General features: G+C 56.8%; 1 protein-coding gene across 1 annotated transcript in view; it reads left to right on the forward strand.

Annotated features, from left to right (window-relative positions):
• Positions 1-802: 802 nt before the first annotated feature.
• LOC144693625 (glypican-1-like) overlaps positions 803-12,529 on the forward strand; it is a 180,900-nt gene continuing 169,173 nt past the window's right edge. The window contains exon 1 of the mRNA XM_078563456.1: positions 803-1,585. Within this exon, the coding sequence (XP_078419582.1) occupies positions 1,435-1,585 (151 nt within the window). The 5' untranslated portion in view covers positions 803-1,434. The remainder of the gene's footprint in view (positions 1,586-12,529) is intronic.

Raw genomic sequence — 12,529 nt, forward strand, 5'->3', positions numbered from 1 at the left:
GCTGGGGCAGGAGCAGAAGATAACATTGCTTATTCTGAAGGAGAGTCATCTGGACTCGAAATGTTAACTCTGTCCTTCTCTCCACAGATGCTGTCAGGTCTGAGTTTTTCCAGCAATTTTTTGTTTTTGTTTCAGATTTCCAACATCCGCGGTATTTTGCTTTTATTATAACATTGCATATGATTCCCTGGTCTAGCCCAGAGACGCTGGGACAAAGGTCATGTACCCGCTAACCCTAACCCCAAACCCAACCCCTGCAATCGAACTTGGAAAAAATGTTTCGGGTCTGTTCAATGCATGGCAATAAGTGAGGCATGGGCTGAGGGGGAGAGGTTTTTCAGATGACTCCTCCATTTCCCCCCCTCCCTCTATAAGTAAAATACCATTATCAATAGAATGGGAATAACAAAGCCTTTCCCCTGAAAATTTGAATCAGTATCGAAAAGGCGAATTTGGATCACTTGAGTCCAGCCCGTTGTAAAATTGTATCTCACCACACTGGTTGTCTTAGTGTGTGTAAATTTGTACCAGTGTGTGGCCGCAAGGGTTAAATGAATGCAAGATTGGAAGTAGACACACACACACATGTATAATATATACAGGGACACCAGTGCACACTTGCTCACTAGCACTCTGGCAGTCGGAGATGACATTCCTGTGGCTCGGTGACAATAAAAAAGGGGAGGTGATTAAAAAAAGCTCATGTGCATCTTCATTGGTCCCAGCCCAAGCCTTTCGTAACATCCTGCGAGAGGTGCGGCGGAGGGGGTGAGGGTGGGTGGAGTTGCAAAGCTCAGCAAAGCACAGTCTGCACAGAGAGAGACAGAGACGGGGAGGCAGTCACTCTGTCTCTGTCTGTGCCAGGTGGGACTCCTCATCCACACATCATCTCTCTATCTCTCTCCACACTTCATCATTTACCCAGAGGCTGCACCACCAACTGTACAGCAACAAACAAAGTTTAAACGAAAAGAACTGGAATTAAGAAAGAGAAGGCTCACAAGGATTGTGTTTATTTATTTCAGAAGGACAATTTGTCAGACCCATCCCTTTGTGTGTGTCTGTGTGTGTGTGTGTAAGTGTTTTGGGGGAGCTGTGGATTTTGCTGTGACATTAATGAGTCCGTTTTCATCTGCAAATCCTTAGGATGGAGTGAAGCCCACGTTCCTTGACTGAAGATTGCAAGTCACGAGCCGCTTTGTTTTATCCTTGGAGAGAGAGAGGAAAGAAAAGAAACATTTGTGGTCCCTTTTCTGCTGCAACGGATTTGGAAAACTTTGTTGGAATTTTTTCCCTCCTGTTGTGTGACGGTTCCAGCCTCTTGTGGAAATCTGACTGACGGGGATCCCTTCATCTCGCTTTTGGATTTTTGTTCTGAGACACAGACACACAGACACATATATTTCTCGCTTTGTTTGCATCGCCCCTGTGAAGATGGTGTGGATTGCGCTCTCTCTGGCTATTCTGGGACTGCTATCCTCTCCTGCTCTAGGGGAGCAGAGACCTAAGACCTGCTCGGACATGAGATACCTTTATAGCTCCAAGGGGTTCGCAGTGACAGGGGTGCCTTCCACCGAGATCTCTGGTAAGAAGGGGGGACGGGAGGGAGACTTCAGCTTCAAAGGGGGGGCTAAGGGACTCCTTTGCAAGGGGACTTGTTTTGTCTTGGCTCTGTCTGTTGTGCGAGGGTCTTCAGAGAAAGAGCTTGAATCTGGGATGGAAATCACATTGCGATTGGTGCTGGTTAGTAGGAAAAATGTGCAATAAATAAAGCCTGTGAAGATTGCAAGGGCCCTGTGAAGCATGGCTGATTGGAGGTTATTTGTTTAAACCACCCCCCTCAATAATATCCCAAATTGTGGCCGGGCGATTAGAAAGTTGAGCAGTTTGTGTGTGTGAGGCAGTTAGAGTTAACAACCACTAGAATGTAAATAAGGATTTCCAGACGATTGGAAGCGAGAAGCCGCTCAGCCTGGGTTCCTCTTTGTTGGGATTGTGGAATAAAATTACCCAACCCCCTAGAGAGAGGTGGGGAAAGGATCCAGTCAAAGGGTCTGACCTGCCCAGTGTGACCAGGGGAGGGGGAATGGGATTGGGGAGGGATTTGAAGACTGAGGGAGGGATTTGAAGACTGAGGGAGGGAGAGGGTTTTTTTTGAGGGGGGTGAGTGAGTGAGTGTGTGAGTGTGTGTGTGTGAGGGATATTCAAACTGTGCAGCGATTCTCTAAATCCCACTTTGAATTGCCAAGTCAAACAATGGCCTGTTTTTAGCGGGAGGGAATTCCCGTCTCTTCAAAGGGAATCTATGTGTGTGAACTCGGTTTTTTTTTTTGGTCAGAGATCCTTTTGTTCATTTTGAGAATGCCAGGCGGCTTTTTCTGGGCTTTCTCCATAGTATCTGAGAGCTGGGGGGCCTCGCCCCGCCATCCCCTCTCCTGGCCTTTTGTTCCCCCCCCCCGCGGGCGATGAATGAAGGGGGGGAGGTTTTGTTGCCTCCAGCAGGAGTTGGCGATGGGGGTGTAAGTGATGCCAGTCCTGCTGCTGCTGTTCCCTGGGCACCGAGCTGCTCTCCTCGGTACAGATGTTCCCCCCCCCCCTTACCCCTCCAGCTGTAATCAGAGCGATGTTACAAGGACAATAGCAATTACTGCAGAAAGGTGCCTGCCCGATACCCACAGGGCATTTTACTCTTCAGCAGTTTACTGGCCACTGCCTTTTGGTGCTCGGGGAAGGATTCAAGGGAGTCGTTCTCACCTCAGGCTTATTGTTCATTTGACGCTGCCACTAATAGGGGTTTCTTGTTCAGGGAAAGGGGGAGGGATTGAGGAAATACAGCAGGTTATTTACTGTATTATTCACCTTGGTTAAATGAATTGTGTATCAGACCCCCCCCTCCCCATCTCCAAATGCATGTGGCAATTGAAGCTTTCTATTCAGTTCTCCTTCCTTCAGTTGGCACACTGATTAGTGCTTTCCTGAGGCACAGGTTCAGTTGGTGCTGCTGCTAGGTTTCCTGGCACCTTGCTCCTGAGGTGAGACATCGGGTGGGCTCTTCAGCCACAGGGGCATCATCGCAGCTCCTGGTGAGCACAGGTGTGGCTGAACTGCAGTACTCCCGGCAGATCTGACCCCCCTTCCTTCACGCAGGGACCAGTTGCGGTGTCCTTTTACCGTCTGACGGGTCAGCGAGACCTGCTGTTTAGTGAAGATTGCCAAAGGTCTGGACCCACCAGCGAGTTCCTGAGTTCAGTGCAGAGTCTCTCCTTATTTTGGTCTCAGACTTGCAGAACTGGCCGGAGCCACTGGCATCGTCCTGGCCTGCGGGTAGATCAGTTCTTTGCATATGCACTTTGGGCAGTTGGCAAGAGCCTGTGACTCTCTCCTCTCTCTCTGTCTGCTCCCTTGTCCTTTCAGCTTCTCTCACTCTCCCTGCCTCTCTCGTTCTCTCTGCCTCCCTCTCTCAACCTCTGCCTCTCTTGCTCTCTGTCTCTCTCTGCCTCCCTCTCTCTGCCTCCTCCTTTCTCGCCTCCATCTCTCTGCCTCTCTCTCTCTCTCTCTTCCTCCCTCATTCTCTCTCTAACTCCCTCTCTCTCTCTTTCTCTGCCTCCCTCACTCTCATTTTCTGCCTCCCCCTCCTTCTCTCTGTCTGCCTCCCTCTCTCTCTGCCTCCCTCTTCCTGCATCTCTCTCACTCTCTGCCTCCCTTTCTGTCTCTCTGCCTCCTTCTTTCTCTCCCTCCCATCTCTCTCTCTTTGCCCCGTCTCTCTCCCTCTCTGTCTCCCTCATTCTCTCTCTGCTTCTCTCTCTCTCTGCCTCTCTTTGTTCTTTCTCTCTCTGCCCTCTCTGTCTCTCTCTGCCCTCTCACTCACACTCTGCCCTCTCACTCTTGCTCTACCCTTCTCTGCTCTCTCTCAATTTCTGCACTCTCTCGCTCTCTACCCTCTCCATCTCGCTGTCTGTCCCTCTCTCTCATTCTCTCTCTGCCCTGCCTCTTTCTTTCACTCTCTCTCTGTCTCTCCCCCCATCTCTCTCTCTCCCTCTGCCCCCGGCTCGCTCTCTCTCTCTCTGCCCCCATCTCTCTCTCTGCCCCGTCTCTCTCTCTCTCTCTCTGCCCCTATTTCTCTCTCTCTGCCTCCCTCCCTCTCTCTCTGTCTCCTCTCTCTCTCTCTGCCTTCTCTCTCTCTTTGCCCTGTTTCTCTCTCTGCCCTCTCACTCATGCTCTGCCCTCTCTCTCTGTCCTCTCTCTCTGCCCTCTCTCAATCTCTACACTCTCTCGCTCTCTACCCTCTCCATCACACTCTCTGCCCCCTCTCTCTTTCTCTGCCTCTCTCGCTGTCCCTCTGCCTTTCTCTGGATCCCCCCCACCTCCCTCTCTCACCCTCCCCCTCCCTCTCTCCCTGTCTCCCTCTCTCTCCCTCTCTGTCTCTCCCTGCCTCTCTCTTTCTGCCTCTCTCCCTCTCACTCTCTGCCTCCCTCACTCTCCCTATGCCTCCTCTCACTCTGCCTCTCTTTTTCTCTCTCTCTCTCTGCCTCCCTCTCTCCCCGCCTCCCTCTCTCTCACTCTGCCCCCCTCTCTCTCTGCCTCCCTCATTCTCTCTCTGCCTCCCTCACCCTCTCTATGCTTCCTCTCTCTGCCCCTCTCTCTCTTTCTCACTCTCCGCCTCCTCTCTCTCTCTCTGCTTCCCTCTCTCTCTGCCTCCTCTCTCTCTCTGCCTCTCTCTTCTCTGTCTCAGCCTCCCTCTCTCGCTCTTTGCCTCCCTTATTCTCTCTCTACCTCCCTCTCTCTCTGCCTCCCTCTTTCACCTGCCTCCCTCTCTTTCTGTCTCCTTCTCTCTCCCTCTGTCTCCTTTCTCTCTCTCTGCCTCCTCTCTCTCTGCTTCACAATCTGCCTCTCTCTCTGCCCTTTCTCTCTCTGCCCTCTCTCTCTGCCATCTCTGCCCTCTCTCGCTGTGCTCTCTCTCTGCCCTTTCTGCCCTCTCTCTGCCCTCTCTCGCTGTGCCCTCTCTCTCTGCCTCTCTTCTCTCTCTGCCTCTCTCTTGGCCTCCCTCACCCTCTCTGCCTCATTCTCTCTACCTCCCTCACTCTCTCCCTCTCTGCCTCCCTCATCTCACTCTCGGCCTCCCTCTTTCACTCTCTGCCTCCCTCTTTCCCTCTGTCATCTCTCTCTCTGCCCTCTCTCTCTCTTTGCCTTCTCCCTCTCTTTGCCCTCCCTCTCTTTGCCCTCTCTATCTCTCTCTCTCTCTGCCCTCTCTCTGCGCTCTCTCTCTCTCTGCCCTCCCTCTCTCTGCCCTCTCTCTCCCTGTCCTCTCTCTCTCTTTCCCCTCTCTCTTTGCTCTCTTTCTCTGCCCTCTCTCTGCCCTCTGCTCCCTTTCTCTCTGCCTTCTCTCTCTGCCCTCTCTCTCTCTGCCCTCTCTCTCTCTGCCTTTTCTCTCTCTGCCTTCTCTCTCTGCCTTCTCTCTCGCTGTCTGCCTTCTCTCTCTCCTCCCTCTCTCTCTCTTCCTTTTCTCTCTTTCTGCCTTTTCTCTCTCTCTGCACTCTGTCTCTCAGCCATCTTTCTCTATCTCTCTCTGCTCTTTCTCTCTATGCCCTTTCTCTCTGCCCTATTTCCCTCTCTGCACTTTCTCTCCTGCCCTATTTCTCTCTCTGCCCTCTCACTCATGCTCTGCCCTCTCTCTTTGCCCCTTCTCTCTCTCTCTCTGCTCTCTCTCAATCTCTACACTATCTCGCTCTCTACCTCGCTCTCTGCCCCCTCTTTCTCTCTCTGCCCCTGTCTCTCACTCACTCTCTCTTTCTCTCTCTCTCTCTCCCTCTCGCTGTCTCTATATCTCTCTCTCTGCCCCATCTCTCTCTCTCTCTCTCTGCCCCGTCTCTTTCTCTCTGCCCCCGTCTCTCTCTCTCTGCCCCCGTCTCTCTCTCTCTCTCTCTCTCTGCCCCGTCTCTTTCTCTCTGCCCCCGTCTCTCTCTCTCTCTGCCCCCGTCTCTCTCTCTCTGCCCCCATCTCTCTCTCTCTCTGCCCCCATCTCTCTCTCTCTCTGCCCCCATCTCTCTCTCTCTCTGCCCCCATCTCTCTCTCTCTCTGCCCCCATCTCTCTCTCTCTCTGCCCCCATCTCTCTCTCTCTCTCTGCCCCGTCTCTCTCTCTTTGCCCCCATCTCTCTCTCTCTGCCCCCGTTTCTCACTCTCTGCCTCCCTCACCCTCACTCTCTGTCTCCCTCTCTCCCTCCCCCTCTCTCTCTCTCTCTCTCTGCCTCTCTCACTCTCTGCCCCATCTCTCTCTCTGCCTCCCTCACTCTCTCTCTCTCCCTCTCTCTGCCTCTCTCACTCTCTGCCCCATCTCTCTCTCTGCCTCCCTCACTCTCTCTCTCTCTCTCTCTCTCTCTCTGCCTCCCTCATCTCTCTCTCTGCCTCCCTCTTTCCCCTGCCACCCTCTCTCTCTCTGTCTCCTCTCTCTCTGCTTCTCTCTCTTTGCCTCTCCCTCGCTCTCTGCCACTCTCTTTGCTTCTTTCTCTCTGCTTCTCCCTCTCACTGCCTTTCTCTCTCTCTCTCTCTGCCTCTGTCTCTCTCTCTCTGTCTCCCTCATTCTCTCCCTGCCCTCTCCCTCCCATTCTCTGCTCTCTCGCTCTTTGCCCCATCACTCTGCCCCCCCTCTCTCTCTCCCCCTCTCTCTCCCTCTTCCACCCTCATTCTCTCTCTGCCTCCCTCACTCTCTCTCCCTGGCTCTCTCTACCACTCCCTGTCTCCCTTTCCCTCTCTCTGTCTCCTTCTCTCTCTGCCTCCCTCTCTCTCTCTCTCTCTGCCTCCCTCTCTCTCTCTCTCTCTGCCTCCTTCTCTTCCTCTCTCTCTGCATCCTTCTCTCTCTCTCTGCCTCTCTTACTATGCCTCTCTGCCTCTCTCTCTCTCTGCTTCTCTCTCTCTCTGACCTTTATCTCTCTCTTTCTGCCCTCTCTCTCTCTCTCTCTCCGCCCTCTCACCATGCCCGCTCTCTCTACCCACTCTCTCTCTCTCTCTCTCTCTCTCTCTGCCCTCTCTCTCCAAATCTCGGCTCTCTTGCTCTTTGCCCCGTCTCTCTGCCTCCATCATTCTCTCTCTGCTCCTCCCCCCCCACCCCGCCCCCTCTCTCTCTTTCTCTCTCTGGCTTTCTCTTTCACTCTCTGTCTCCCTCTTTCTCTCTCTCTGGCTCTTCTCTCTCTCTCTGCCACCTCTCTCTGCCTCCTTCTCTATCTCTCTGCCTCCCTCTCTCTCGTCCTGCCTCTCTGTCTATCTCCCTGCCTCCCTCTCTCTCTCTCTCTTTCTGCCTCCTCTCTTTCTCTCTCTCTGCCTCCCTCTTTCACTCTCTGCCTCCTTCTCTCTCTCCCTCTCTGCCTCCTCTCTGCTTCTCTCTCCCTCTGCCTGTCCCTCTCTCTCTCTGCCCCACTCTCTCTCGGCCATCCACTCTTTCTATCTCTGCTGCCCTCTCTCTGCCTCTTCTCTCTCTCTGCATCTCTCTCTTTCTTTCTGCCATCTCTTTCTGCCCTCTCTCTCTTTGCCCTCTCTCTCTCTTTGCCCTCTCTCTCTCTGCCCTCTCTCTGTGCCCTGTCTCACCCAGTCTCTGCTCTCTCGCTCTTTGCTCTGTCTCTCTGCCTCTCCCTCTCTCTGCCTCTCCCTCTCTCTGCCTCTCCCTCTCTCTGCCTCTCCCTCTCTCTGCCTCTCCCTCTCTCTGCCTCTCCCTCTCTCTGCCTCTCCCTCTCTCTGCCTCTCTCTCACTATGCTTCTCTGCCTCTCTCTCTCTGCCTCTCTCTCTCTCTCTCTGCCTCTCTCTCTCTGTTTCTCTCTCTCTGCCTCTCTCTGCCCTTTCTCTGCCCTTTATCTCTCTCTTTCTGCCCTCTCTCTTTCTGCCCTCAGTCGCTCTGCCTTCTCTCTCTTTCTGCCCCCCCTCTCTTCCTGCCCCCTCTCTCTTTCTGCACCCCCTGCAGTCTTCTCTCTCTGGCCCCCTCCCTCTCTCTCTCTCTGCCCCCCTCCCTCTCTTTCTGCCCCCCTCCCTCTCTTTCTGCCCCCTTCCCTCTCTCTCTGCCTCTCCCTCTCTTTGCCTTCGCCTCTCTCTCTCTGTCTCTGGCCCCGTGTCTCTCTCTCTCTGCCCTCGTCTCTCTGTCTCTGGCCCCGTGTCTCCCTTTCTCTGCCCTCGCCTGTTTCTCTTTCTCTCTCTCTCTCTCTCTCTCTCTCTCTTTCTCTCTGGCCAGTCTCTCTCTCTGCACATCCCTCTCTCTGCCCCCATCTCTCCCTCTCTCTCTCTACCCACGTCTCTGTCTCTGGCCCTGCCTCTCTCTCTCTCTCTCTCTCTCTCTCTCTCTCTCTCTGCCCTCGTTTCTCTCTCTCTCTCTCTCTCTCTCTGGCCCTGTGTGTCTCTCTCTCTCTGCCCCCATCTCTCTGTCTCTCTGCACGTCTCTCTCTCTCTTTCTGCCCTCCCTCTCTGCCCCCTGTCGCACTGCCCTCTCTCTCTGTCTCTCTGTCCTCTTTCTCTCTCTCTGCCCTCTCTCACGGCCACCCCCTCTCTCTCTCTGCCCTTCCCTCTGATTCTCAGCCCGCCTTCTTCTCTGCCCCTCTCTCTGTCTCCCCTTCTCTCTCTCTGTCTCCCTCATTCTCTCTCTGCTGCCCCCTCTCTTTCTCACAGCCCCACCCCTCTCTGACCCTCTCTCTCCGCCCCGTCTCCCTCTCTCTCTGCCCCCATCTCTCTCTCTGCCTTTTCTCTCTCTCTGCCCTCTCTCTTTGCCCTCTCTCCCTCTGCCCTCTGTCTCTCTGCCCTCTCTGCTCTGCCCTCTCTCGTTGTCTACCCTCTCCCTCTCTCTCTCTCTCTGCCCCATCTCTCCCTCCCTCTCTTTGTCCCCGCCTCTCTCTCAGCTCCCGTCTCTCAGCTCCCGTCTCTCTCAGCTCCCGTCTCTCTCAGCTCCCGTCTCTCTCAGCTCCCGTCTCTCAGCTCCCGTCTCTCTCAGCTCCCGTCTCTCTCAGCTCCCGTCTCTCAGCTCCCGTCTCTCTCAGCTCCCGTCTCTCTGCTCCCTTCTCTCTCTGTCCCCGTCTCTCTCTGTCCCCGTCTCTCTCTGCTCCCGTCTCTCTCTGCTCCCGTCTCTCTCTGCCCCCGTCTCTCTCTGCCCCCGTCTCTCTCTGCCCCCGTCTCTCTCTGCCCCCGTCTCTCTCTGCCCCCGTCTCTCTCTGCCCCCGTCTCTCTCTGCCCCCGTCTCTCTCTGCCCCCGTCTCTCTCTGCCCCCGTCTCTCTCTGCCCCCGTCTCTCTCTGCCCCCGTCTCTCTCTGCCCCCGTCTCTCTCTGCCCCCGTCTCTCTCTGCCCCCGTCTCTCTCTGCCCCCGTCTCTCTCTGCCCCCGTCTCTCTCTGCCCCCGTCTCTCTCTGCCCCCGTCTCTCTCTGCCCCCGTCTCTCTCTGCCCCCGTCTCTCTCTGCCCCCGTCTCTCTCTGCCCCCGTCTCTCTCTGCCCCCGTCTCTCTCTGCCCCCGTCTCTCTCTGCCCCCGTCTCTCTCTGCCCCCGTCTCTCTCTGCCCCCGTCTCTCTCTGCCCCCGTCTCTCTCTGCCCCCGTCTCTCTCTGCCCCCGTCTCTCTCTGCCCCCGTCTCTCTCTGCCCCCGTCTCTCTCTGCCCCCGTCTCTCTCTGCCCCCGTCTCTCTCTGCCCCCGTCTCTCTCTGCCCCCGTCTCTCTCTGCCCCCGTCTCTCTCTGCCCCCGTCTCTCTCTGCCCCCGTCTCTCTCTGCCCCCGTCTCTCTCTGCCCCCGTCTCTCTCTGCCCCCGTCTCTCTCTGCCCCCGTCTCTCTCTGCCCCCGTCTCTCTCTGCCCCCGTCTCTCTCTGCCCCCGTCTCTCTCTGCCCCCGTCTCTCTCTGCCCCCGTCTCTCTCTGCCCCCGTCTCTCTCTGCCCCCGTCTCTCTCTGCCCCCGTCTCTCTCTGCCCCCGTCTCTCTCTGCCCCCGTCTCTCTCTGCCCCCGTCTCTCTCTGCCCCCGTCTCTCTCTGCCCCCGTCTCTCTCTGCCCCCGTCTCTCTCTGCCCCCGTCTCTCTCTGCCCCCGTCTCTCTCTGCCCCCGTCTCTCTCTGCCCCCGTCTCTCTCTGCCCCCGTCTCTCTCTGCCCCCGTCTCTCTCTGCCCCCGTCTCTCTCTGCCCCCGTCTCTCTCTGCCCCCGTCTCTCTCTGCCCCCGTCTCTCTCTGCCCCCGTCTCTCTCTGCCCCCGTCTCTCTCTGCCCCCGTCTCTCTCTGCCCCCGTCTCTCTCTGCCCCCGTCTCTCTCTGCCCCCGTCTCTCTCTGCCCCCGTCTCTCTCTGCCCCCGTCTCTCTCTGCCCCCGTCTCTCTCTGCCCCCGTCTCTCTCTGCCCCCGTCTCTCTCTGCCCCCGTCTCTCTCTGCCCCCGTCTCTCTCTGCCCCCGTCTCTCTCTGCCCCCGTCTCTCTCTGCCCCCGTCTCTCTCTGCCCCCGTCTCTCTCTGCCCCCGTCTCTCTCTGCCCCCGTCTCTCTCTGCCCCCGTCTCTCTCTGCCCCCGTCTCTCTCTGCCCCCGTCTCTCTCTGCCCCCGTCTCTCTCTGCCCCCGTCTCTCTCTGCCCCCGTCTCTCTCTGCCCCCGTCTCTCTCTGCCCCCGTCTCTCTCTGCCCCCGTCTCTCTCTGCCCCCGTCTCTCTCTGCCCCCGTCTCTCTCTGCCCCCGTCTCTCTCTGCCCCCGTCTCTCTCTGCCCCCGTCTCTCTCTGCCCCCGTCTCTCTCTGCCCCCGTCTCTCTCTGCCCCCGTCTCTCTCTGCCCCCGTCTCTCTCTGCCCCCGTCTCTCTCTGCCCCCGTCTCTCTCTGCCCCCGTCTCTCTCTGCCCCCGTCTCTCTCTGCTCCCGTCTCTCTGCCCTGTCGCTCCCTCCCTCTCTTTGTCCCCGTCTCTCTCTCTGCTCCCATCGCTCTCCGTTTCCCCCCGCCTCTCTCTCTCTGCTCCATCTCTTTCTCTGCCCCCATCTCTCTTCCTCCCTGGCCCCGTCTCTCTGTCTCTGCCTCCATCTCTCTCTCTCTTTCTCTCTCTGCCTCCGTCTCTCTCTCTCTCTCTCTGCCTCCATCTCTCTCTCTCTTTCTCTCTCTGCCTCCGTCTCTCTCTCTCTCTCTCTGCCTCCCTCCTTCCCTCTCTCTCTCTCTGCCTCCCTCTCCTGCCTCCCTATCTCCTTTTCTCCCTGCCTCCCTCCGTCTCTCTCTCTCTCTCTCTGTCTCCCTCCCTGCCTCTCTGCCTCCCTCTCCCTCTGTCTCCCTCTCTCTGCCTCCCTCTCCCTCTGTCTCCCTCTCTCTGCCTACCTCTCTCTCTGTTCCTATCTGTCTCTCTCTCTCTCTCTGCCCCTGTCTCTCTCTCTTTGCCTCCCCCTCTCACTATCTGCCTCTCTTTCTCTCTCTGCCTCTCTCTTTCTCTCTCTGCCTTCCTCACTCTCACTTTCTGCCTCCCTCTCGCTCTCTCTGTCTCCCTCTCTCTCTCTCTTTCCCTCTCTCTCTGCTTCCCTCTCCCTGCATCCATCTCTTTCTCTCTCTGCCTTCCTTTCTCTTTCTCTGCCTCTTTCTTTCTCTCCCTCCCATCGATCTCTCTGCCCCTGTCTCTCTCTTTCTCTGATTCCCTCTCTCTGCCCCCATCTCTCCCTCTCTCTGCCCCCGCCTTTCTCTCTCTCGGCCCCCAGCTCTCTCTCTCTCGGCCCCCAGCTCTCTCTCTCTCGGCCCCCATCTTTCTCTCTCAGCTCCTGTCTCTCTCCCTCTGCCCCCGTCTTTTTCTCTCTCTGCCCTCGTCTCTGCCTCTCTCCTCCTCTCTCTCTATCTTCACTCCCTCTGTCTCTCCCTCTCTTTGCCCTCTCTCTCTCTTTGCCCTCCCTCTTTCTGCCCTCTCTCATTGTGCCCTCTCTCTCTGCTGTCTCTCTCGCTTTGCCCTCTCTCCCCCTCTTTACCCTCTCTCTCTGCCCTCTCTGCCCTGCCTCGCTCTCTACCCCCTCTCCCTCTTTCTGCCCCCATCTCTCTCTTACCTGTCTCTCTCTCTGTCCCCCTCTCTCTGCCCCCATCTCTGTCTCTCTCCCCCCGCCTCTATCTCTGTCTTCAACCCCCCTCTGTCTCTCTCTCTGCCCCCTCTCTCTGTCTCTGCCCCCCTCCTTTTTCTCTGCCTCCCTCCCTCAGCCCCTCCTCTCTTCGCCCCCCCCTCCCCTGCCCCCCTGTCCCTCTGCCCCTTCTCTCTCTGCCTCCCCCTCTTTCTCTCTCTGCCTCCCCCTCTTTCTCTCTCTGCCTCCCCCCCTATCACAGCCCCACCTCTCTCTCTCTCTGCCCCCGTCTCTCTCTGTCCCCCTGGTCCGTTTCTCTCTCCCTCTCTCTGCACTTCTCTCTCTCTGCCCATCTCTCTCCCTCTCTGCCTGTCTCTCTCTCTCTGCCCTTGCCTCCCTCTCTCTCCCACTCTCTCTGCCGCCGTCTCTCTATCTCCTTCTGCACGTCTCTCTCTGCCCCTCTCTCTCTCTCTCTCTCTCTGCCCCTCTCTCTCTCTCTCTCTCTCTCTGCCCCATCTCTCTCTCTCTCTCTC

This window comes from Cetorhinus maximus, chromosome 19 (assembly GCF_964194155.1).
Source record: "Cetorhinus maximus chromosome 19, sCetMax3.hap1.1, whole genome shotgun sequence".
Lineage (NCBI taxonomy): Eukaryota > Metazoa > Chordata > Chondrichthyes > Lamniformes > Cetorhinidae > Cetorhinus > Cetorhinus maximus.